The sequence below is a fragment of the Stegodyphus dumicola genome, chromosome 8 (assembly GCF_044657685.1).
Source record: "Stegodyphus dumicola isolate Sdum_Otavi_A_Nest chromosome 8, ASM4465768v1".
NCBI classification, from domain to species: Eukaryota; Metazoa; Arthropoda; class Arachnida; order Araneae; family Eresidae; genus Stegodyphus; species Stegodyphus dumicola.
In genome coordinates, this window is record NC_140775.1 from 75,666,502 (window position 1) to 75,691,960 (window position 25,459).

At 31.2% G+C, this 25,459-nt stretch overlaps 1 protein-coding gene across 3 annotated transcripts; it reads right to left on the reverse strand.

Annotated features, from left to right (window-relative positions):
• Window positions 1-264: 264 nt before the first annotated feature.
• On the reverse strand, window positions 265-25,141 carry LOC118197644 (uncharacterized). Of its 3 annotated transcripts, none has more exons than XM_035369182.2 (3): window positions 25,057-25,141; window positions 17,478-17,598; window positions 265-1,721 (listed from the first exon to the last, which is right to left on the reverse strand). In XM_035369182.2, exons 2-3 carry the CDS (start codon window positions 17,595-17,597, stop codon window positions 1,125-1,127), a joined length of 717 nt encoding a protein of 238 aa, XP_035225073.1. In that variant the 5' UTR covers window position 17,598; window positions 25,057-25,141; the 3' UTR covers window positions 265-1,124. The 3 variants fall into 3 exon arrangements, with proteins under 3 accessions (XP_035225073.1, XP_035225071.1, XP_035225074.1); XM_035369180.2 differs by having other exon boundaries at window positions 25,026-25,129; XM_035369183.2 differs by lacking the exon at window positions 25,057-25,141 and adding an exon at window positions 23,440-24,864.
• Between the last annotated feature and the right edge of the window lie 318 nt (window positions 25,142-25,459).

The following is a 25,459-nucleotide window of genomic DNA, read 5'->3' on the forward strand; positions in this document are numbered from 1 at the left end:
ACATATGGACTTACTGCCTTAAGCTTCTTACCGTAAGTATTGGTGGATTTTATAAGCACCAGGAGTGCCTTCTGTTCATCTTATTTAATTTAAATAAAGTTTATTTTACACCCTTCCGAAGTTTTTGTTCTTGCTTAGATATAGGGATGAGTTGCTTAACATCTACCATCTATCTACCACAGTTTCCAATAGTGAGACTTTAAGCCTTATAAACGCTATTTTAAAAATATTCATTTGCTACACAAATCTTAAAAATAAACGGAATAACTAAAAAATTCTTTAATTTTCTAAAGACTTAACAACAAAACATTTTGAAAGTTCCAGGGATTAAAAAGTTTGATTTACTGAATACATTAACTACATACATATATGATACACATAATCACATCTTAGTTAAATTTTCAACATAATTCTTTCCATCAGGTAAGATTTACTTAATATATAAACTGCATAGATATATGATATACATAATTACTTCTTAGTTAAATTTTCATCAATATTTTCCATCAGGTAAGATTCACATTTGTAAAGCTATGATATCAGGTTAAATACAAAAGAAATATATTCTTTGAAACAGATTAGCAACAAAGCAGAACCATTTATTTACTATAAACTGTATTTTTGCAACCTTGATATGAGCAAAGAAGCAACAATGCTACAAAAAGAAAATTTTAAAGGGTGATTCAAGCAAAAATGTACTTCCATCAAAAAATTTAATACTTCCATGTTTATCTTGCATTCTATGTAATTGATTTATATTCTTTTCTCTTCTAAAAACACTACTAAATTTCATTTTCATTAAGAATAATAATTCTTCTTTTCTTAGACGGGAGGGGCGGGGGGGGCGTTAATTCGAAACAAAGAAAAGCTTTTATTTTAATTTATTTTCTTCTACAAAAGTGCTACCTTGTTTTCTCACACTTTTTAGAATGCATTTTATCTCCAAATATTTAATTTTCATATAAAATTTTTATATACAAAAATACAGTATGCTATAGTTTTCAGATATTTTTATTATTCCTGAGACATTTTCTATAAAATCACAAAATAAAATGCTCAGTAACAACTTCCCCCCCCCCCGAAAAAAAAAAGGAAGAAAAAGAAATAATGTTTTGAACATAAATTTACAGAATTCCTATAAGATTATTATAATGGAACATAGATTTAAAACGATTTGTTTGCATGAACAGACGATGACCTTTTACCTTATGATTACCAAACAGCATTCCGAGGTGTTCAATTTTCAGACATTCTAATTCACCTGGCTTACAGTATGTAAGACGAGATGTTAATGGATTAAGTCCTAAAGATACTATTACGTATTCTTTACTGTCTTCTTTAAAATATATTCTCAAAACTACATTCTGTGCTGCATAAAATATTGAGAAGTTTTGAATATTAAAAAACCCTATCATCAAATATGATAGCATATCGTAAGTGACAGTAAAAGATCCAAAAGTAGCTGGAGCCACTCCAGTTTTTTGAAACGCATACATATGATACAGCCCTCCTCCAAGTTGTACTACAAATGCTAAATAACTAAAAAATTGACCATAAAATACATAATTGAAGAAGGGAGATCGATAAATTAATTCATGGTGTTCCCTGTCCAAAGAATCTTTTGCATATAAATCACGTTTTAAAAGTGGATAAGTTTCCCAAAATGTACGACAGGCATTCATCACAGGAACTTGATGCTGTAGCAATATTTTTTTCTTAACCTAAATAAGAATAAACAAACAAAGCCCAATTACAGCGATAATACATAACTGAGAATTTATAATAATAATGCTATGTTTAATCACAGTAAATAATAATGCTATGTTTTAATAATGCTATGTTTATAATAATAATGCTATGTTTATAATAATAATGCTATGTTTAATCATATTTAAGTGAAATTAAAGTCTGGCTGAAATAATATTCTGTCTAGTTTCTAGCTTTATTATAAATATTATCATTAGGTAAACATACAAAAAGAAATTATGCTAATAGATAGGCATGATCAGATATGAATTATTCAACAACTTATTAAAAACAAACGAAAAATTTTCTTACAACATAAATAAAATATTTTGATCTTAAAATGCACTATAGTGTGTGTCAAATTTTTTTTTTTAGCATTAGCTTTTAAACATTCCTCTTACTTATAAGATTTAAAAAATGTTGCAACTCAATGCGCAAAATTCTTGACCACTAAGGTATCTCTAATTCATGTTGTCTTGTTACTTTCACATTTATACAAGCTATGCATGTTGGGTTTTTCTCCCTCTCCTTTTAATTTCTCTTGGTCCCAATTTATCTTCTATAGATTTTTTTTTTTTTTTTTTGTAACTAAGCTGATTTTAGCTGATTCATATGGTTAATAAAACTGATGTCTAAAATTCATCATAAAAAGGCCTGATTTATTAAAATTTGCATCTTCATACTTTAATTTCTGCACAACTAATTAATTCTTTGACATCAAGATTCTCAGCCATCTAAACTTCAATGAGAGGATTAAGTAAAATTAAATGCACAGCATATTAAAATTTAATGCACTTCTTATTCAATTTATGTAATTTATACACTATTTAATAATCTAGCAACCGTTGGCTAAAGTAAAGGTTGCTAAAATATTCTATATAATTCTGTGTTTGATTCCCTGATACAGAAACATTTAATTATATATTGTTGTTCTCTTTATATTTAGCATTACATTATTTTATATTGACAGTACTGAAACAGACTGAACATGAATTTTCAGTTCGTGTCACAAGAGAAAGAAGGCAAATTTATTTTGTAACCAACCCTTTAACAGTTATAACCAATCCAACTGACTGTAGCAACGAAGGTGCCCTCTGATGAGTACCCAGAGAAATACTTCAGTAAGAGCAAGTGAGTATAAGTTGACCTCGGTAAAAGCCATTGATGAACCTGATAGGTTGTATCAGACTCTTGCTCTGTAATTTTCTTAAAATTAAATGTAATGTCCATGTGAAACTTAAACCTGTTAATAAATTATTGTTACATTAGTATAAAGGACTCTTTTATGACCCCATTCAAAACGGCTTCCTGGCGGGAAATCGAACCCCGGTCTCCAGCGTGACAGGCGACGATACTCACCACTGTACTACCGGGAGAAACATTATATAATCTCTTGAAAGAACAGGGAACAGAATTTAATTATGGGGGGGGCTGTTTTGGATGAGGTCATAAAAGAGTCCTTTATAGTGTAACAATAATTTATTAACATGTTTTGAAGTTACACACAGACATTACATTGAACTTTAAGAAAATTACAGAGCAAGAGTTTGATACAACCTTATCAGATTCATCACTTTGCTTTTATTGAAGTATTCTCTGGCTACTCACCAGAGGGCATCCTCGTTGCTACAGTTAGTTCAACAGTTTATACTAGTAGCAGAGTTTATATTAAACGATTGCTTACAATTTTAGCTTGTTTACTGCATTGTTCGAAAATGATTACTACAGGCATATATACTAAACTGTGATCCTATATACATCCTATATATATATACACATACATAAATCCAATTATAAACTACATTAATGAAAAGGGTAATTTAATGAAAATAACTTCTGAAGTGTGGATGAGAGGGTTATGTAAACATAACTTTTTATAGGACTCCCAATAAACAAAATTTTCAATTAATAAAATATTCATTATAATTAATTAAATACAAAAATTCCATATCCTTACAAGGAAAATTTACAAAATTAGAATGCTTCTTTACGACTCACTCAATAGATAATAAAACTGGCTTAAAATTAATTTTAGAATCTACAACGATTCATATTTAGATTTTCTTGAAGATATCCCCTCACTTTTAACCATCGCTAGAAAAGTAAAACACATGTGGGAAATCAATCATATCCGTAGCTGATTACATTTTCCTAAAAATTTCAACTAATTGGTAAGTAAATTTTCCTCCTTTTCATACTAGTTTCTTCATCGGACATGGACTTATGCTTCTTTTATGGAATTACCCAACTTTTTCTGATCACCTTTTTTATTCTTTTAATGAATTTTTTCTGATTACTTAAATGTTCAGACTTACATTATTATTATTATTATTATTATAAGGGCACAGCCCCGATCCTCCTAGCTGGCACAAGCCGGCTGTACAATGATAAAAAAAAAAAAAAAAAGGGACTGGCCAGAAAAAAACAAATATAAAGAAAAAAAAAAAATAATAATAATGTCCAAAATTGGAGTCTCAGTGCCGAATTCCAACTCTATCTTTGTTCGTATTTATAATCTTCATTATTGTCTTTGCAAAATCTATATGTGCAAGGAATGGAGACTATTACAAATAATCACCAACCCGTTGACTGCTGGTGCATTGACTACATTTCTCTCTTAGAGTATCTGTCATCATAATTTTACATTAAATTAAAAAAGACTTGAACTTGAAATGTACTATATAGTTAATATTTAAATAAAATTCTCTAAATATTCATCAAAATTATTCTAATTGAACTTTAAGAATTTCTAAAATAACAAATTTGTAAATTATTAAGGCACTCTTCATATGTACTTTTATGGCAAAATGATTAGGATATAGAGTTGTTTATTAGAAGGCCATTTGTACGTTTCATTTCGGGTATTAAAAATAGAAACTTGCTTAATTATTTTGATCGAAGGCAAATCTAAAACATACATCCCATAATACTGTGGCTCTCACTTTATCATTAATCATTAATTCATCATGCATTAATTTTCCTCCTCTTCTCATTTCTAACTTTAGGCAAGTGGTTTATTTACTCCACTTTTGGCACTTAGACTTATGTATACATAAAATATCTGCAACAGAAATGCATATAAAAAATTCTTATAACATATCATTTAAGGTAAACGTCTGCAAAGATTTTTGTCATTTATGAGAAGGTTCCAGGTAATATTCTTCTAAGCTGCCATATATGAAAGCATATGAAGGTATATAAATATGCATGAACTTCATTCACTTGGCTTTCAAAAAACCATTTTGTGTGCCTTTAATTTCAAAAATGTTGGCAATGTTTATGGAAAATGGTTAACTGTTATAGTTTGCCCATTTTCTCTGACTTGGAAGATGAATATCTATGTCTCTCTATTCTAAGATAGGCATATTGGAAATTTTAGCACAATTGATGCTCATCATAATGACTACTCATTATAGTGACGATTTAATTAAATGAGCAATACAGAAAAAGCTCCAACCGATGAGAATACATGAAATGCGTTTTTGTCCCAGTGATTACTGTTTATGCAATGAAACCTCAGTTCAGCTTAATTTCTTTTTGAAGGCCCTTCATTAACCAAAATGCTTGTAAACTGAAACAGTTTTCCCCATAGGAATCAATGCAAAATTGATTAATTCATTCCCACATCACAGATAATTGCTACTTTCTTGCATACATTCATAACCCCAAATCATACCCAAATATAGATAAGCATAACCAAAAAGTGGAAATCATTAAATATAAAGTAAAAAAAAAAAAAAAAAAAAATACAGACAGATCAAATAGACAAAAAATAATTTCATTTTACCGTTTCAGTAAGAAGAAGAGTGGATGATATAGCTGGAAAATGATGATGAAGATGTTCTTGTTATGTTTGAAATTTTCTTTACAGAAAACATTGAATTTAGGAAGTATCATCACTTATTTTTTCTTTGCCTCTAAGCTGAGACTCTGCTAAGGCTTCTGCTTCATTAAAAATTTGTTCAATGAGATTACTTATTCCCTACATTTTAAAATGTTTCTTAAGTGAGGCATGCTATTGGCATCATTTTGCTTAGGGATCAAACAGCATAAAAGATGAAAAAAAGTCCAACGTATCAAACTGCTCAAAGTCTTTCCCTGCGATATAACCCAATTCAGCCATACTTCCTTTGGGCCAACTTCATGATCCATGAAATCCCTTACTGAAGGCTTTATTAGTGATGATTAAGTAATGGAAAGTATTAGAATGCTATTTTGAGAAATCTCTGAGTGTTAGTTATGTGACACAAGGTCTTTAAAAATCATATCATAATTGCCAACCTGGAAATCTTAAAAACCGGAAGGTTTTTCATGCTGCATGGTGACCCAATTTTAAAGGAACTCCAAAAAAGGACTTTAATTCATTTTATAATGGTTACTGAACTATTTGTAATTCAATTCTGATATAAAATATATTTGCACTTAACTGGATATTCTTAGTTTTATATTCATTAGATCATTTTGTTTTTTCATTTTCTTAATATAGTGAGAAAATCTCAAGTAACAAAGGAAAGCTTTTATTTACCAAAGCATTTTTAAATAGACAAATATAAAATTACTAATTAACACTTATAGTATTTGCATTGATAAACTTAGTAAAATACCATATATACTGAAGTAATAAAATTAAATATAAACTAATTAAACATTGCTTGAATCTTCATATAAAAATTTATAAATGTCCACAGCAGATTAATGAAACTCAGATAAAATGAAATTTAATAAGAAAATTGAATAATATCAATAAAGTGTATTAAGAAAAAATATAATTCAGATGAAATAAAGTTTAATGAGAAAAATTGTTCTGAAAATCATCAGAGATAGGTGAATGGAATCTGCCTAATTTTAGTTTTATTAATTGAATAAATTTCATTTGCAACTGGTAAACATTTTCCTCAGTAAAAGCTAAAAATTAAAAATCAGCAGATTCAGCAATTTTCTGGAACACTGCAATGAAAAACTCAGAAAATTGGCAGCTATATGATATGTTGCCGAATTCAGTATTTGTAGCTGAAGACAACATTCATTATCTTTGGTATTTTTTTTTTTTTTGTTTAGATACATACATTGGCCAATGAATTAGAAACCTTTGAGATTTTCATTTTAATGTGTGCTAAGGATGAAGTATGCAAATTTTTTTTTACGATGTCGGTTACATGTGGTTAGAACAATAGTATAAGTAAGGTGTACTATTGTTCTAACCACATGCATGTGGTTAGAACATTTCATGTGTTCTAACCTCATGAAAGCCTTTCCTGCAGTTTTTCATAGATTATTTAATATATGTTTGAATCTTGGTGCTTTTCCACAAACTTGGAAGAACGCTCTCGTTATTGTGATACCCAAGAAACAAACTTTTAGTGTTCCACATGTGAATAATCTTAGGTGTATCTGTCTTCTTTCTTCTTTAGGTAAATGTTTTGAAAAACTAATTACTAACAGAATTACTTGGCATCTACATAGAGAAAATATTCTTAGTGCTATTTTCTAATAAATGTGAGAGACTTCATGGGCTGAATTGAATTGCATGTAATAGTTTTGGTGTTAAATCGAATGTTAGCGCAATTATTTATAAACAAGGCACTGTACCCTTTATTTCATATGGATGTAGAGCTTGGGGATTGTGTCTAAAAAAGAAAATTAACTTTAAACGCCTGCTTCGAGTTCAAAGACTAATTTTGCTGAGAGTTATAAGGGGTTAACAAACAATTAGTTACAATGCTGTTTTCTCTCTTGCCGGAATTCCACTCCTGAATTTGTTTATTCTGACCTTTATAGATTACAAGAATAGTCTTGCAAACTACTCCAGTTATCATTTTGATCGTTTATTGCCCTTGTCTGTTCTTCCACATCCTTCTGTAAGCCAACCAGTACAGATTCTGGATAGTATGGACACTGAGGTAAATTCATTCTCATGTGTGTTGTGTATGGATGGTAGTAGGATTGATGATAAAGTTGTTTTTGCTTATGTTATTTCTGAAGATGATATTGAAATTGAGTGTCACCAATTTTGCATTAGAAATGAATGTACTGTATATATTTCTGAGCTTCTGTGTATTAATTTTGTAATCAAGTGGATAATTAGCCAGGATGGAGATGGTTCCAGCTACTTAATCTGTACAGATTCACTCTCTTCCCTGGAATCCCTTAAAAATACCTCTTTATGTAATGATATTATTGTTAATATACAGCAGTCTCTCAGAGATCTGGAGAAGAAGAGTATTTCAGTGTTTTTTACATTTGTCCGTGGACATTCGGGTAACTATGGAAACGAGAAAGCTGATTGGCTTGCTAAGAATCCAACTAAAAATGATATTAATGTTGATGTAAATATTCCAAAATCTTATTTTAAAAAACATTCAAAGCTAAAATGATTGAGCAGTGAAATTGTGATTATATCTCTTCTGATAAGGGATCTGTTACAGAAACATTCTTTCCAACTATTTTTGAAAGACTGAAAAATATGGACTTGTTGCTCAATTTTAAAGTTACGCAATTTTTGTCTGGACATGGTATGTTTAATGTTTATCTTGAACGATTTAAGCTGACATCTTCCAATTTGTGTTATTGCAATCTTAGTATTCAGCAAAGTGTTTTTCACCTGCTTTTTAATTCCCATTGCTTAATAAAGCCAGAAAATTCGGAAATTGACCAAAAAATTCAGGGAAAAGTCAGGGAATTTAAGTGTTTTAGTCAAAATCTCGAAAAGTCAGGGAATTTCATACAACGATCCTGCCAAAAAAGGCGAGTTTTGCGCTGACGTCGGAAGTTGGTGTTGGTGTATTTAATTATGGCAAAGCACACGAGGGCTATCTGCCTAAGGGGAGGGATGCCTTCGTGGAGGACTTTCTAAGGGAAACTGGCTCGTATACACGTTACACATGGGGAAAACCACGAAAACACCCATGCAGCCAGCCCGTTCGCGGGATTCGAACCTCGGACCGAACTACCAGTGTTCAGCGACTTTACCGCTCGGCCGCTGGTGAGCCGCCGACGTCGGAAGAGATCACTTTTTTGGGGAATTGTGTATCACGTGAGTGTCATTCGGGCAGCTGGCATAGAGCCAATTTTCGTAGCTCCAATTTGATTGTCTTTTTAGAAAGGCAAAGCAAGTTTCCCGTAACTTTTGGTTTCCAGTAACTTCGAGAATCGCATGTGCAGTGCATGAACTAAAGAAAGTACCTGTTCTCGTATAAAACAAAATGGGTTTAATCCTAGTATAAGGTACCAAGAAGGTTAGAATTAAAAAAATATGTATTGTAAAGAAGGAAAACCTCTCTGCAACAGACGTGGCTCGGTTCCATCATAGCGAGAAACAGCTGTGCATGCGCGATATATCTGTCGTCAAAGCTCGAAACCGGTGTCGAAGTTCGAAGGTCACGTTATCAAGAGTTCATAAAATGAATATCGTTTAAAATGTCTTTAAACTCTAAAGGAAAAGAAAATATTTTTTGCCGCAAGTAAATTAATTCATGGATTAGTTATTTTGACGGGGGGGGGATCTACGAAAATCCATTTTTAAAATTATTGCGAAAAATCCAAGAAAAAACGTTCTTTGATAAAACGTTTCTTCGTGGATTTTTCGCAATAATATAAAAACGGATTTTCGTAGTTTTCTTTTTTGTCAAAGAACGTTTCTTCTTAACACGTGTTTCTCAATATCCTGTACGCGGAGAGGGAAATTCTGGCCGTTCCGTCGTCAAATCCCTTGGCAAATTTTCCCTCCGCTTTTCACATAGACGTTCTTTAGTCAGAATAATCTCCATGTATGGTACAGCGGGATTTGGCGACATGATGATGAGCAGTAAACGGGTCATTTTGTTCTTCGCGACAATTTTCAAAATCATGAGAAGCCCGTATCGTATACTAGGATTTTACCACAAAATCTTTTTTTTTTTTTTTTTTTCTTTTCTTTTTAATACATACCTTGTCATTTTGCAGTAAAATAAAAAAATAGTAATCAATCATCTAGGATAACCATATACGAGGGCCATCCAGGAAGTAGATTACGTTTCCGTCTGTGTCCGCTAGGGGCGGGGCTAGCGCGGCCATCTTGGGGTCAGAGCGTTGCGCAGCTCAGTCTGCATCTAGCCGTGCTAGTGAGAGGTTCGTGCTGTGCTCCGTCCAGATACTGTGATGGTTTGAAATGTCTGCGTTAATTGAAAATCCCGCGAGCTGCGAGGTGCGCTCAGTAATAAGGTTTCTGACTGCAAAAAACTGTAAACCGAATGAAATCTATCGGCAGCTTCGTGAAGTGTATGGGGACAACATTATCACTGAAGGTGGAGTGCGTCAGTGGGTCATAAGATTTCAAAATGGCCGAACCAATGTTCACGACGAAGATCGAAGTGGGAGACCCAGCATAGTGACCGCCGAACTTCTCGAAAAAGTCGATGCTAAAGTCCGTGAAAATCGAAATTTCACAATAACGGAACTTTCTTTGAGTTTTCCACAAATTTCGCGAAGTTTGTTGCACGAAATCATCAGCGAAAAGCTTGGTTACCACAAGTTTTGTGCAAGATGGAAGGCAAGAAGAGGTAACGAAGTGGTTGAAGGCGCAGGCGGCCGAATTTTTCGACGAAGGAATTTCCAAGCTCGTACATCGCTACGATAAATGCCTTAATTTGTATGGTGACTATGTAGAAAAGTAGTATTTGAGTGTGGCTTTCATCTGTATATAATAAAATTTGTTTCCTATACTTTGTTTATTTTTTTATTCCAAAACGTAATCTACTTTCTGGATAGCCCTCGTATAACTATATTCGCTAAAATATCGTTGATTATTCTAATTAAATTTTTAAGTAATTATCTTTATTTTTATGTTATTCATATCATTTAATGTTGCTTCTTCCCTCTAAATTTATTTATCATTAGTAAATAATATTTCCAAATTTCAGGAAATTTTCTCTGGCATAATCCTGAAATTAATTCTAGCAGTATGATGACATCACGAAATTTAATGCACATATTTTTTCCTTATGTATGCTGCGAAATAAATATAAAATACCTCAATTTAGTAAAAAAATATCATTAAATAGATTTCTTTCTTTTGTTTAGCTGCAGAATGTCTGCAAAAAAAGCCTTATTTTATTCCAGATTGGGCAGATTCTAATTTCAATCTTCAGTGGAGAAAACAACTCCTATTATAATTATATTTGTGTTTTCAAGTGTTAAGGTGCCTTTTAAGAATACACCTCACACAAATTAAATTTACCTAAAATCTAACCTAACTTTTAGCATTGCGTTGTGATTTATAAGAACCGGATTAGCCTCGTGTTGAACTGGGGATGATCATGAGTAATAATTAAATAAAATGTACAGTTGTTATCCAATGTATATATCTTAAATTTTATTAAGTTTTTTAAGCGAAAAAGTAAACAAAATTATCAAACAAAGTGTACCAAGAATAATTAAGAATAAATGTCCTCTGGGATTTATTGAATAATTAAGTGAATTTGCTACACAGTACAAGTAATACCATAATTAATTTATCTCTTATCACAGCCAACGTACATTACGCGGATGGACTGGAATTTTCTCGAAACATACCTGGAAAACCTGGAAAAGTCAGGGAATTTCATTCTCCTCTTTGAGTGGCAACCCTGAACAATTTTGTTGACTTTTATTTTAAACATTGTAAATGATTTCTTTATACATTTTTATATTTTTGTATTTACTTTTTTTTTTTTTTTTTTTTTTGTGTTTGTGTGTGTGTGTATGATTTCATTGTATTATTGAAAACTGATGTTATTACTTACAATTTTGCCTTTTTTACTTACGATTTGTAAGTCTCGTGTGATACTTTGTGGTGCACAAGGATTTCTTTTTCTTTAAATAAAAATAAATAAATAAATAAATAAAGTAAGATGTAAGAGTCCTTTTCATGATGAATAAGTAAAATGGGGGAAATGAAAAAAAAAAAAAAAAAATCATTTGAAAAAGGGCTTATTGTTGGTGCCCGTTAAGCAGGGACCTCGAATGTAAAGACAGCAAATCTCACTGGATTCTCAAAAACAGCCAAATCAAAGGTTTAAAAAAATTGGAATCAGAACCCACAGTCCTTCTCTAGAAGATTGAGCAGTGGTTTGAGCAAAATTCTTTTTTAAATTAATAATTAACCTTTATTGCCATATTTTTTCTCTTATTTTGGGAAAGGAAAAATTATTAGAATTTGGAATTTGCCTTCTACAGAATAGCAGGCAGTGAATTTTTTTCAAAGCTATGGGATCTATCAAAAAGTGTGCAACTTCATGGACATGACATGGTGAGCTGCATATGAGAAACAAAATGGTAATAAGTAGGAACAATTATCTGATGCAGAATTGTACTCAAGCTTTCTATAGACAGCTTTGTTAAAACCAAAGGCCCTAACAAAATAACAGAAATCGATGAAAGCCTTTTTACGAAGACCAAAAGCAAATAAGGGTTGAGTACTGATTGTTTATCAAATAAAGAGGCATGAGTTATTTCTTAAATCTGCAAAAATCAGGGGCACAACTTTCGGGGAATTGTCCCCAGTTTTCATGATTTAGTGGTAGTTAACTTTCTTGATCACATAAGCACCAAAATATATTTATGTCCATAGTTAATTACCTTATAATATTGCATAAGGTTTTATAAGAAAAAAATATGTTTGGATCAGAAAAAGAATTAAAATATTTTTCTAATTGCATACATTAAAATAAATATTGAAATTAACATGCATCAGAAAGGTTAAAAAATAGCTATTCTGACAAGAAGAGAAATAAGAATTTTAAATAGGAGGAAAGGAAAAAAACAGTATTTAAAATTCAAGAGAGCAATTATCTCACTAAGTTTTGAAAGCACTGATCAAATACAGTATGCAGTATCTAGGAGTATTACTAATTCTTATACTAAGTTACTCTTTTAATGTTTATGAAAAAAAATATGATATTTGATAGTCTGTTTGTTGGTACTATATTCCTTTTGAGGCATCAATTTTTAAAATTATTTATTGTTTTTATGACATCCATCAGATAAAAAAATCATCATCTTTTTATAGTGGGCATGATCACTTTGTTTCATCCTTCTATCAGCACATATTATGTATCATGTTTTTCTATAAAAGCACATTCAAATACAATAGAATGAATACATTAAAAAATAGCAATGTTGCTTGTTAAAACTGAAAAATTGTCGTGTGCCTAGTTGCAAGAGTTTGGAGGGTTCTGAAAATTTGGTAATGTAATTGCATCAAAATGTAAGTATTATTTCTATTTAATTAAACATACACTGAAAACATAGGTAAAAATATATTTCAGGGTGGCTCTTGGCGAAAACTGGCCAGCAAGGCATAATTTCAAAACGGCCACTACACAAAACCAAAATATCAAATCAAAGAATTGCACAAACTAAGTGTTCATGTACACATCGATCTATTTTCACTTTAAAAAACATCAGAGATTCGCACAAACCTGGCACTGCCCATTCCCTTGACTTTGCCCATGTACACATCGATCTATTTTCACTTAAAAAAAATCAGGAGAATGATGATGTCATATAATGTTAAAACAAAGTTACTCATCACCAAAATTGAACAAAATTCGTAGCCAATCGAAGCTTAACAAACTGCATTTTAAATGACACTATAAAATAACATAAAAGAGGAAATGCATGTTATTGCATATATGGACTACAAAAAGGAAATATCGACATACCATTTTTAGAAATTTCTGTATCTTCAGTCTGTGGCAGACAAAATTCCTTAACAACATCAAAAAACTTCCTAAAATTATTTGAATTAGAATATGCATACTGCTGTCACCACATAAATTCACAAAAATAAGAGTAAAGAATATCCTCCGTTGTGCCAGACTGTCGGTGGCATTTGTTGCATGAACCTTTCTTTTGATGACCCATTCAAAGCCATCTGAACATTCTTCGCCTTGAACCATACGCATTTCCTTTGTACAAACAGGACACTTATAATGATTACTAAGTAAACCTTCATTAACACAACAGCCAATTAATGCTCTTTTTTCTTTTCATTCCAAATCGTACAGAAACTTCAGATTAAACTCATCATATACAGCCATTTTATGGTGTACAGCACAAAATAAGCATCATACTTCCTTACTGACATCCAATGCATAAATAAACCCTTACAAATATTTTCCCATCAGTCAAATTTACCGCAATCACGTCATAATAGCGTTTCCATAACATTCAACTACTCAGGTTACCATAAATGAAACTACAATTTGGCAATAAATGAAACAACAACTTAGCAACGATCCAAGGAGCACCCTAAAATATAGACTAACCCAATTGGCTAACTCCAAAGTCCTATTACGATTTCTTATGACAGAAAACAAATATATTCAATACAGAAAGAAATACAAGAGAGTCCTGATTACTCGACATTCTGTACAACTAAACAATATTTTTTTTTAAATCAATAAATTCTGTTAGTCAAACAGAACATTATCTTTAAAATAATGTGGTGGTTTATTAATAACTACACTGCAATAATTTCTAACATCACCTATATGATGCAAACAGTATAAGAACATTTTACTTACTGTATTTCTAGAATTATAATACATATTTACACACTTGAATGCCTGCATATATTCCTATTTTGTTCAAAGATTTGTTACGGTATTATAATTTTGTAATTTTAGTTTCTTTCTCTTTGTGACACTACTTTATGAAACCTCTATAACAAATTTAGTAGCAGGTTTTGTTCTTTTCATGGAAATTCCAAGCTTCCTTTCAGCAACAAAGTTGCTAAAGAAAGTCAGAAAGACATTATCGATTACCACTCGCATTCCCTTGCATTACTAGCATTGTTAGCAGGTCAGTGTGAAGGTTTATTGCTGTACCCTATTGTAATCTAAAAATTCAGTTCATCTATATATATGTAGTGCCAGTGTCGAATTTTTCGTTTTGTGAGTTGGCAGTTAGATGAGTTGGACTCAAGATGCAGTAAAAGAACGATGATGATAAAGACGTAAATAAAAATGTATTGAAGAAGTTAATTCAGTTTATAACTAACTTATTTGTTAAAAATGTAAATACTTTAAATGTAATTAAACATGCTGTCCTTTCAAATAATTTCTTAGATGTCTTTTTCTAGAAGGTATTACCACAAAATGAAGAGTATGTCTGTGTGTGTCTTTCATTTCTGCTGCATGCAAGCTAATACACAGGGCTATGAAGTTTGGTAAATAGGAGCATTTAGACAGTGCAAAGCAATTTTTTTCAAAATTCGAATGAGATTTTTTTGCTTTATGTTTTTTGATGAAATCCCATCAAATCCGTAATTCTCTCTCATTATATCAGCAGTGTTGCCACTTGATTAAAATGACAGGGACAATTCTGTGCAGTTTTTAAATTTAATGCTTCTCTTGGATATTGGACATTTGTCGAGAGAAGACAACAGGAAGATGATTAATTTATTTATTAGGATAATTAATGTTTGTATTTAGGGATATTGCTTATTTCATTGTAATGTTTTTATATGTTAAACATTTTTACTGAAATTAGTGTTTTTTTAGTCCAAAGGGACTTTGTTCCTGAAGGACTATTGTTTTCTTTTTGTGATTTTGCATCGAAAATTTTAAAAGGCTGTATCACATTTCAAATTGCTGCCTGCCACCAAAAACAATGGTACCTAGAGCCATCCAATTTTGAATCATGTAATCCTACTGCGAATATGGAAATCTGGAATTTGTTTTATTGTCGATTCATATTTTGTACAACATTAACAAATTTTTGATTAAAAAACTCAATGATTTAAATGTGAGCACAAATGTGAACACTCTACAAGGAAAAAAAAACCTTTTTATCTCTAGCATTGTGGAACTGTGTATCAGAAATTCTAGAGATAAGATTTTGCCACATTGCTGTTGAACTGGATTTTATAGTTTAAGTGCAAAAAACAGAATATTTAATAAATAAAGGTAACATACAAAATGCTTTAAAAATGCCCCTTTCGACATAGTTTAAAATCTGAAACCTTTCAGAATATTTTTTTAAAATCAAAGTTGTTCTGCAGAGTAAAATTCTGTGCAATTTTTAAATTTAATGTCCCCATTAGGCATTTTCCCAGCACCTTTAAAAGCCAGACGAAGGCTAGCCATGTAGCGGCTAGTTCGACATAAATTTTCTAAGTTTATCCAGGTTCATAACAACCGTGTTGTCTGCAAGTGAAAATTTTGAACAAGGGGGGAGGAGGAAGAAAAGAACTCGGCAAGATAATGGAAATAAAATTAGATGCTTTAACCCTTTGAGGTTCAGTGCATAAAAAAATGTTTTTTTGGGGAAAAATAACTTTACACATAGATAATTAGCCCCTAATAAAATAATGTTATTTCATGAAGGAAAAAAAAAAAAAAAAAAAAAAAGGTAAACCTTTAAGGTAATTCATTACATGGTCGGATACCACTTGTCTCACCGCGCATCTAGAGCAATAAAATGGCATCTTTGCCTGAGCATAAATTCTTCTTACATGCTTATCTAAAGTGCTAGTTTTAGCAACCAAATGAATATGCAAGATATAAAAAAAGTTTTTCAATAATCATCTAGAAATTATTGATCATATTTTCAAAATTAAAAAAAAAAAATTAAAAAATATTACATAATTTTAAAAAATGCTCTCTGTACAATTTGTTAGCTATTTTTTAATTATTTCATAATAGATTTGAAATAAAGAAGATTTTCGCTCCAGTACTTTATTTGCTACACATTTGAAAAGGAAGATATTTAGAAGGCCATCTATGTTTATTTACATTTCACCTCTCTTTCCTCTGCTTAGGATATTTTTCTATGGTGACTCATGCTCACATACCATTCAGTATTCAATGACATTTCATGTTACAGAGTTATATTTTCCTTTCTTTTGGAAAACATACTAAATATTTTTCAAGTTTTAACATTATTGCAATTTATTAAAAAATATAAATTTGCATTATCAACATATAAAATGAACATATTTGAATTCTAAAATATTTGAACAATGCTGCCATCTAGTTGCAGCAATTTTTACATGCGCGATGGGACGTATTTGTCCCACCTTTTAATCTCAACCATTCTTAATAAATATATATGAATTCAAATAATAATTTTTATTAGAAAAGGAAACTTTCACATAAAAATATTCATTCTAACACCAAAAGTTGTTGTTCAGAAGATTTAAATTGCATTAGAAATTAAGAAAAAAAATTTGCTTCAAAATTAGACCTGAAAAGAATTTTTATTTTACATTATTTCCAGGAATGAATACTAGTGCTGCCATCTGTTATACATTTAGAGAACTAAAAGGCATAATTGTATGTATTTTAAATGGAATTTTGAAGCTTTCATCTGGGAGATAAAAACTTATAAAAAATGGTGGGACGCCTGGTGTTCCACTGCCAGTCAAAGGGTTAAGACACAAGACAAAGAGAAAAGTATTAATAAAATTGCCACGGATTTAAGTGTTGAATGAATGATTATGAGTTGTGAATATCCCATCCTTTCTTTCATAAAACTCAACAATTTCAATAACTCATCAACCTCTCAATCCACATTAAATTGAGTTTGCAAGTCTACTGTAATAATAATGGGGGGAGGGAAGAATTATGAAAGTGAACACCTGGGTTGCTTGTGTTCTTGCAATGTTTTGGTGAAGAAACGGATAAACATCTTTAGTTGTAACAAAATTAAATGTCATAATTGAACTTATGTAAGATTACATATGCAATCAGAAGGGAAAAAAATAAACATACCACCATTAGATGAGTATTTCTCAAACCAACACATGAGAAATTTTTTAAATAAAATCTACAGAGAGTCACAGCTTTACAATATTTTTGGAAGTTCCCAATAGAATTCATCATTTGAAACATTCTAAAAAAAAGAAAATATTTTATAACCACAAATAATAATAATAACAATAACACAATACAATTCTTTAAATTACAATACGCAAGATATTTCTAATGAGAATCAGTTTTCTGTATTTGCAAGCATGTAGTTTTTCATTACTTATAACACATTAAAATCAAATGAAATATAGGTAATTTTAGCCATGCCACACCCTTTTAGTGCCATACTGGCACAGTATGGCTTACTTCTATCCCCTTTGGCTTGATGAAATGGAACAATCAGGAACAGCAACAAGAAATATTCTCTAATTTCATAACAAAATCCAAATATTCATAACATACCCAATTCCAAATTCGTATTTTCAATATTTATCATAATTTTTTGGGGGGGGTAGGACTTTTTAGGATTGCTTGCACAAGCGACGAGAACAAAATGGTCATTTACCAAAACAAAGCCAAAAACATTTAGCAATATATTAAAAAAATATTTGGCTGATCTTTGGAATATGGTAACTGGTAGTTTGGCAACATTTTGGAGGCGATAAAGGTTACTATCTAGGACTTTGGTAATAATGTGAGAAGTACTCAGTTCCGATTACGCATTATTTTGTGTGAGGGAAATGAGAGATCATGAGATATGTCATGTGACATTAATGGACAAATTACAGTTCTTCAATCGGAAAAGGGAGGGGGGAATCTGGAAAAAATCTGAAAATTTTGTATTTAGCTTTATTCTGTGTTGTGTGAAACAGTGTTGGTTAATTTTTGGATCCCATGGCCCTAACTAAAGTGAATTCGAAATGGGTAGTAATAAGTGTTTTTTTAAGGTTGTGCGAGATAGAAGTAAAGATGTTTTGTTAAGTTATTTATTTTACCTGGTACCTTGCTGTGAACTATAAGTATGATTTTAAAGATCCTGAAATAGACGCACATACGCTTGCTTTTTATTTAGCGGAGGAAATAAAAAAAGTTTATCGGCCACATAATCAAGATTCTGAAGAAGATTAGGTAAGTTAGTATTTTTAATTATTTGAGGATATTATTTTTATGCATTGTTCTAAATGTAAGGAGTAAATAAAGTAATATGGTATTACTGGAAAATTGTTATTAGCAATGATTTAGTTTAAAGTAATTAGGATTGTAAGCTAATTTTTATTAATTTAATGTATGTGCTTATTTATATTTTAAGTAGTGTTTTTGAATTTAATTATATTTTAATTAATGATAGTTATTTTGTGAATTATATGTTTGTAGGAATTTGGTATATGTTTCAGTGGAAGTAAACGTGCATGGAAATAATTTAAATATTTGACACTAAGTATTTGTAACCATTTATAATGTTTGCAGTATGAATTCGTTGGTGACGTTTATAATATAATAGATAATTTAGAGGTAAAAGTTTTTGGATATTTTATTTATTTTATACGTGGAAATGTTCATCTTTGGAAAGAGTATATATTTTTTCGCGATCAGGTAATTTCATATATGTTCTTTTTACCGGATTTAAAGATTCACAAAATTTTCATGCATTTTCGTGAAATTTTTCTAATTTATGAGAAAAAAAGCAGTGTACATGGATATAGTGAAGAGTGTGCGCAATGCCATTTTTGTGCAATTCTGGGATTTTTTTTAAGTAAAAATAAGTCGATGTGTACATGGTTTAGTGATATTTTAATTAAATTGATAGTTATTTTGTGAATTTTATGTTTGTAGGAATTTGGTATACGTTTCAGTGGAAGTAAACGTGCATGGAAATAATTTAAATATTTGACACTAAGTATTTGTAACCATTTATAATGTTTGCAGTATGAATTCGTTGGTGACGTTTATAATATAATAGATAATTTAGAGGTAAAAGTTTTTGGATATTTTATTTATTTTATACGTGGAAATGTTCATCCTTGGAAAGGGTATATACTTTTTCGCGATCAGGTAATTTCATATATGTGCTTTTTACCGAGTTTAAAGATTCACAGAATTTTTTTGCATTTTCATGCAAATTTTTGTAATTTATGAGAAAATAACAGTGTAGATGGATAAAGTTAAGAGTGTGTGCAATGCCATTTTTGTGCAATTCTGGGATGTTTTTTTAAGTAAAAATAAGTCAACGTGTAAATGGTTTATGTGTATGTGCTATTCTGAAAAATGTGCAAGGAGTTTGCGATTGTGCACTTTTTCCCAATTTTGCAGTTAATATTTGTCATGATTAAGCAGTTTTGTTATATAAAATTTCTAACATAAGTGTAATTCAGCTAGTAGATTGTTGGAAAAAGTGTTCAGTAAATAAAAAGAAAAGAAACATGTCTTTACTTCGTGAAGACGAAATGGCGGCAAAAAAAAAAAAAAAAAAAAAAAAATAGAGGGTTGCTGTAGCAGAGTTGGTCGCCAAATTTTCGCCAAAAAATTGCCAAGTTACCATAATCCAAAGATCAACCAAATATTTTCATGAATATACAAAGAAGAAAGCTGTATATTTATTCAATGATTCGATTCTTTCAAATTAGTCAAATGCTCTTCTTGCTGTGGCAGATAGAAACACTGCAATGCCATCCGAAAAATAAAGTTTCAAACCAACATGCATACAAAGATCCTATTGTATATATGAAAATTTTTATTTATTATTATTTTGTTCCAGTTTTTCTAAATAGTAAGAAGAACTGAGACATATATATATAACATCCTTATTATAGATATTTGAGTTTTCAAATGACTGAACATGCTGCTAAAAATCAAAGTTTGAAGTATTTGATTAGAAACAAGGACTTTCAAACTTTTTTTAATAACTCTTGCAACAATAATAACTGCATTAGAGTTATATAAAGGAGCTGAGCAAAGGCTTAGTTGAACTATAACTGCAAAAAATCCTTAGCTTCAGACAGAAATTAGTAAGCTATCGTCATCACACAAAACATGATGCTGCATAATTGAAGTAAAATAAGTGAAAACTGCAAGATGGCTGCTTCCTTACATGAGAGATTTTAGGTAGTCTATATTTTGGGGTACCCCTTGGATTATTGCCAAGTTGTAGCTTCATTTATGGTAACCTAAGTATTTTGCGGTGTATGTTTTGGAAACCCTATCATGGCATGATTGGTTGCAATGTGTGATCGCCCAGATTTTGATTGTTCGGAGAACATTTCTCAAAGCTTATTTCTGCATTGTATGTTAGTTAGGAAGTATGTTGCTTATTTTGTGCTTTACACCGAAAATGGCTGCCAGTGGTAAACTAGGTGTTTGATGGTACAGAACAAGGAAGTGCAAGGTGTTTTTTTGAACTGGTTGAGGACAGAAAAAAAGAAACTTTATTGGAAGTAATTCAACGGAATATCTTACTTGGAACAATGATTATATCTGATTGCTGGAAGTTGTAGGACTGTCATTCTGATAATGGCTTTGTTTACCTCTCAGTAAATCACACAGTGACATTTAAGGATCTGGAAACAGGAGCTCATATCAACACTATCAAAGGTATGTGGGGTGTAATAAAAAGGGATTTTTGCAAAAAATGCCATTGTGAGATCGGCACTACAGAGAACATATTTGTTTCTAACTTTTGTGAATTTACGTGGCGATGGGAGTATACAGATTCTAGTTCAGGTAATTTTAAAGAGTCTTTGGATTCTATTAAGGTATTCTGAGTGTCACACACTGAAGACATGTAAATTTCTAAATAAGGTAAGTAAATATTTTCTTTTTGTACTGTGCAGATTAGATAACTTATTTCCTTGTTTTGATTTAAAATGCAGTTTATTGAGATTATAATTTTTTATGTTTTAATTATGTTTTATTGCACTTATTGTTTCGGATGCCATTTTACTTTAGAGGACGTTGCATGTAAACAAGAATGACACCAAAAGAATCGCCAATTTTCGTCAAGGGGGACCCTGAAATATATCACCCCCCATCCTGAGATTTCAATTAAAATGCCATCATATGGTTTAACTAAGCCTTTCTTGGCTAATCTCTAGAATATGGTAACAGGTAGTTTGGCGACATTTTGGCAAGGTGATAAAGGTTACTAGCTAGGACTGTAGCAATAATCTGAGAAGTACACAGTTCGAATCACAGATTATTTTGACTCAGAGAAATGAGAGATCATGAGACATGTAATGTGACGTTTTCCGGAAAATTTCTATCATGATTTTAGCTAATAAGCACTAAGAAACAATTTCGCTGCTAAAGTGCAGAATCGCCCACTTATTTGTTTGGCGCTTTTTACAAGTAAGAAGAATTGGATTTTTGTCAATTTTCTTTGAATTTTTAAATGAAAATAGGTCGATGTGTACATAGATAAAGTCAAGAGTGTGTGAATGCCATTTTTGTGCAATTCTGGGAGGTTTTTTTAAGTTAAAATAGGTTGACAAGTACACGGATACCGTGTAAGCGCAATTCTTAAAAACGCGGCAAGCAGTTTCCAATTCTGCACTTTCTCCCAATTTTGCACGTAATCTTCCTCATGATTAAGCATTTTTGTTCCATAAAAGTTCTAGTATAAGCGTAATTCGGCTAACAGATTGTTGGAAAAAAATGTTTAGTAAAAAAAAAAAAAACATGCCTTTACTTCGTGAAAACAAAATTGCGTCCAAAACAAAACTAGCAGGTTGCTGTAGCAGGGTTGGTCACCAAATTTTCGCCAAAAAATTGCTAAGTTACCATAATGTAACGATTCTCCCCTTTCTCTAGGTTCTATTAACCCTCTGAGTGCCACAACTGGCTTTATGCGGTCATGAGATTTTTTGTCACTTGCTATATATTAGCTTATAATTTATGATACTTTGCTTTCTTACTTTCTCTAATAATATAAATGTCATCTTAACAAATTTAAGCTTATGAAAATACAGGCTAAAATAAATGAATATGCTAATTTAGCTAATAATGGCTTTTTAAATAGAGGTATTCATGACAGATCTAAAAATCTGAGCCACTCAGAGGGTTAAAGTAAGTATTCATTTCAAATGGGTGATGATGCTCATTATTACACTGTTTCAAAAAATAACTAAGACCTTTAATTTCCAAAAATTTAATTACATAAAATTTATATTATAAAATATATTTCTTTCTTTCCTTATTAAGTGAATGTTTACCTAAACTTTTTTTCACACTAAGTATGTTTCACAAAAATGTAATATCTACATTAAAAATTAAAAACAACTCTTTAAAGCAGAAAAATGTCTTTAGACACAACTGAGACTGAAAACGTAATCATCTGTAGGATATATTATATGGAAATTTAAGATATTACTTTACACTGAAGCAACAAACATCTAGCAAATCGTCTTTTTGAATTCTTCAAGAAGGTTTTCAAGAATGCACAAGCGATTTGATTAGAACAGCATGTTTTAAAAAATTTCGGTAAAAGTATAGTTTAGGGTACCCCTAGGCAAAACTCGAAAATTTTTGGCGGTACATGGATACCGATTTGTGCAATTATTTGACTTGTTATTTTGGCTTGCGAAGCCAAAATAACAAGACAAACAATTGCACAAACTCGGTATCCATGTACACATCAACTTATTTTCACTTAAATTATTTTGGCTTGCGAAGCCAAAATAAAATCCCCGAATTTTACAAAAATGGCATTACGCACTCCTTTGACTTTATCCATGTACACGTTGACCTATTTTCACTTAAAAAAAATCCCAGAATAACACAAACTTGCATTGGACACTCCCTTTACTTTGTCCACGTACACATCAATGTATTTTTCACTTAAAAAAGTCAAAGGAGCACCAAATTCTACAATATAGGCAAACAAAAAAATACATAATCTCAATAAAATACATTTTAACCAAACAATAAAATAACATAAAAAAGGAAAACATATTATATATTTAAGCACAACCAAAAGCAAATATTCACTTACCATGATTTTCGAGTTCACTTCGTACACCAAGAGCCACGTAGAAATCAAAATATCAATGGCTAATCTTTGGAATATGGTAACAGGTAGTTTGGTGACATTTTGGTAAGGCGATAAAAGTTACTAGCTAGGACTTTAGCAATAATCTTAGAAGTACACAGTTCGAATCACAGATTATTTTGTCTCAGAGAAATGAGAGATCATGAGATATGTAATGTGACATTTTCTGGAAAATTCCAATCGGGATTTTAGCTAATAAGCACTTAGAAACAATTTCACTGCTAAAGTGCAGAATTGCCCACTTATTTGTTTGGCGGTTTTTAGAAGAGTAAGAAAATCTGGATTTTTGTCAATTTTCTTTGACTTTTTAAGTGAAAATAGGTCGATGTGTACATGGATAAAGTCAAGAGTGCGCACAATGCAATTTTTGTGCAATTCTGGTATATTTTTTAAAGTGAAAATAGGTCGACGTGTACATGGATACTGTGCATATGCAATTATTAAAAACACGGCAAGCAGTGGGCGATTCTGCACTTTCTCCCAATTTCGCACCTAATCTTTGTCATGATTAAGTACTTTTGTTTCATAAAAGTTCTCGCATAAGCGTAATTCGGCTAGCAGAATGTTGGAAAAAATGTTGGGGGGGGGGAAATGCCTTTACTTCGTGAAAACAAAATGGCGTCCAAAAAACAGCCAAGTTACCATAATCCGAAGATTCACCATATCAATCATATTCAAATGACTTTTTTCAAACCAGGTACTCTTTCTGATCGAACGCTTCACATAATGACCATCTGAACCTTTCTTCCTACAAATCCATCTAAAACGTTCGACTAGACGCATATTCTTCCTACATATAGGACACTTATAATGGCTACTAAGTAAACCTTCATTTACACACCAGTCAATTAAAGCTCTTTTCCCCTTTCGCTCCAAATCGTACAGAAACTTCAAATTAATCTTACTACATTGTAAGAATAAAACCAACACACACCACAAAAACGTTTACAAAACATCCCATGAATCAAAATTTCCCAGAATCATGCATCCGATTACGTCACAATAGGGCTTCCATAACATTCAACTACTCAGGCTACCACAACAACATGGCGATAATACAAGGGGTACCTTAAAATCTACTCTACCCAAAATTTCATTTTACTTTTTTAACTCGTACTTTTTCAAATAGCTACTATTTTATGATACGTATACATGAAATTTTATATCACAGTTATAATAATGCTATATGTTTTAATATGCACTTATGAACGTCGTAAACAACTTTTTTTTTTTTTTTCCTTCAGAAAGTAATTGAGGATACTCCGATGACCGTATAGAAAGTATGTTCGTATTGAGTTTCCTATTTTTGTTACATATAACTCACATAGCATCGGGAGATTTTCCATAACCATATTTTTTTCCAAATAACCTTAAAAAAGCCTTAATTGAAATTTACTGCACAAACCGGAATAAATTAAGCTTTTAAAGAATAGTAAAAGACCTTACAAAAAATTTCACATATTTTCTGTGGGAAAGTATTCGAGCAATAATTTCTAATGACTTATAAAATCAAAATTTGAAAGTATTACTTTTAATAGCAAATAAGAATAAATTTCATACTATAAACAATTCTCAAAACATATTATTGCCTTTTGAACATCTTAATGTCAAATCTTTCTGCCCAGGATCAAAACATTCCGTAGTTGTCCAAAAGGAGAGAAATGGGCAGGAAAAGAAAAGGTAAAAAATTAGCGGGAGGGAGTAATATAATTTTAAATTCGAAACTTATTAAATAGTTATTAGTAGCAGAATCCTTTTTCATACTCATATTGATCAAGGTGGTTTTAAAATGAAACCTAACTGTGCTTCATATTGGAAAGTTAATAAAATACATGCACAAAGATTTTTTTTTTAAGCAATGAGATACATACCGCAAGAGAAGAAGAGGAAAAATCTGGTCACGTGCTCTAGTAACAACAACATTCGCATGGACTAATTAACTAAGAACATGTAGTAAATTTGA

Excerpts from the sequence above, each read along its gene's own strand:
- LOC118197644 (XM_035369182.2), bottom strand. The coding sequence starts at position 17,597 with ATGTTTCAAATGATGAATTCTATTGGGAACTTCCAAAAATATTGTAAA. Across the intron at positions 1,722-17,477 it reads GAAATACTCATCTAATGGTG|GTTAAGAAAAAAATATTGCT; the intron begins GTATGTTTATTT and ends ATTCTTATTTAG.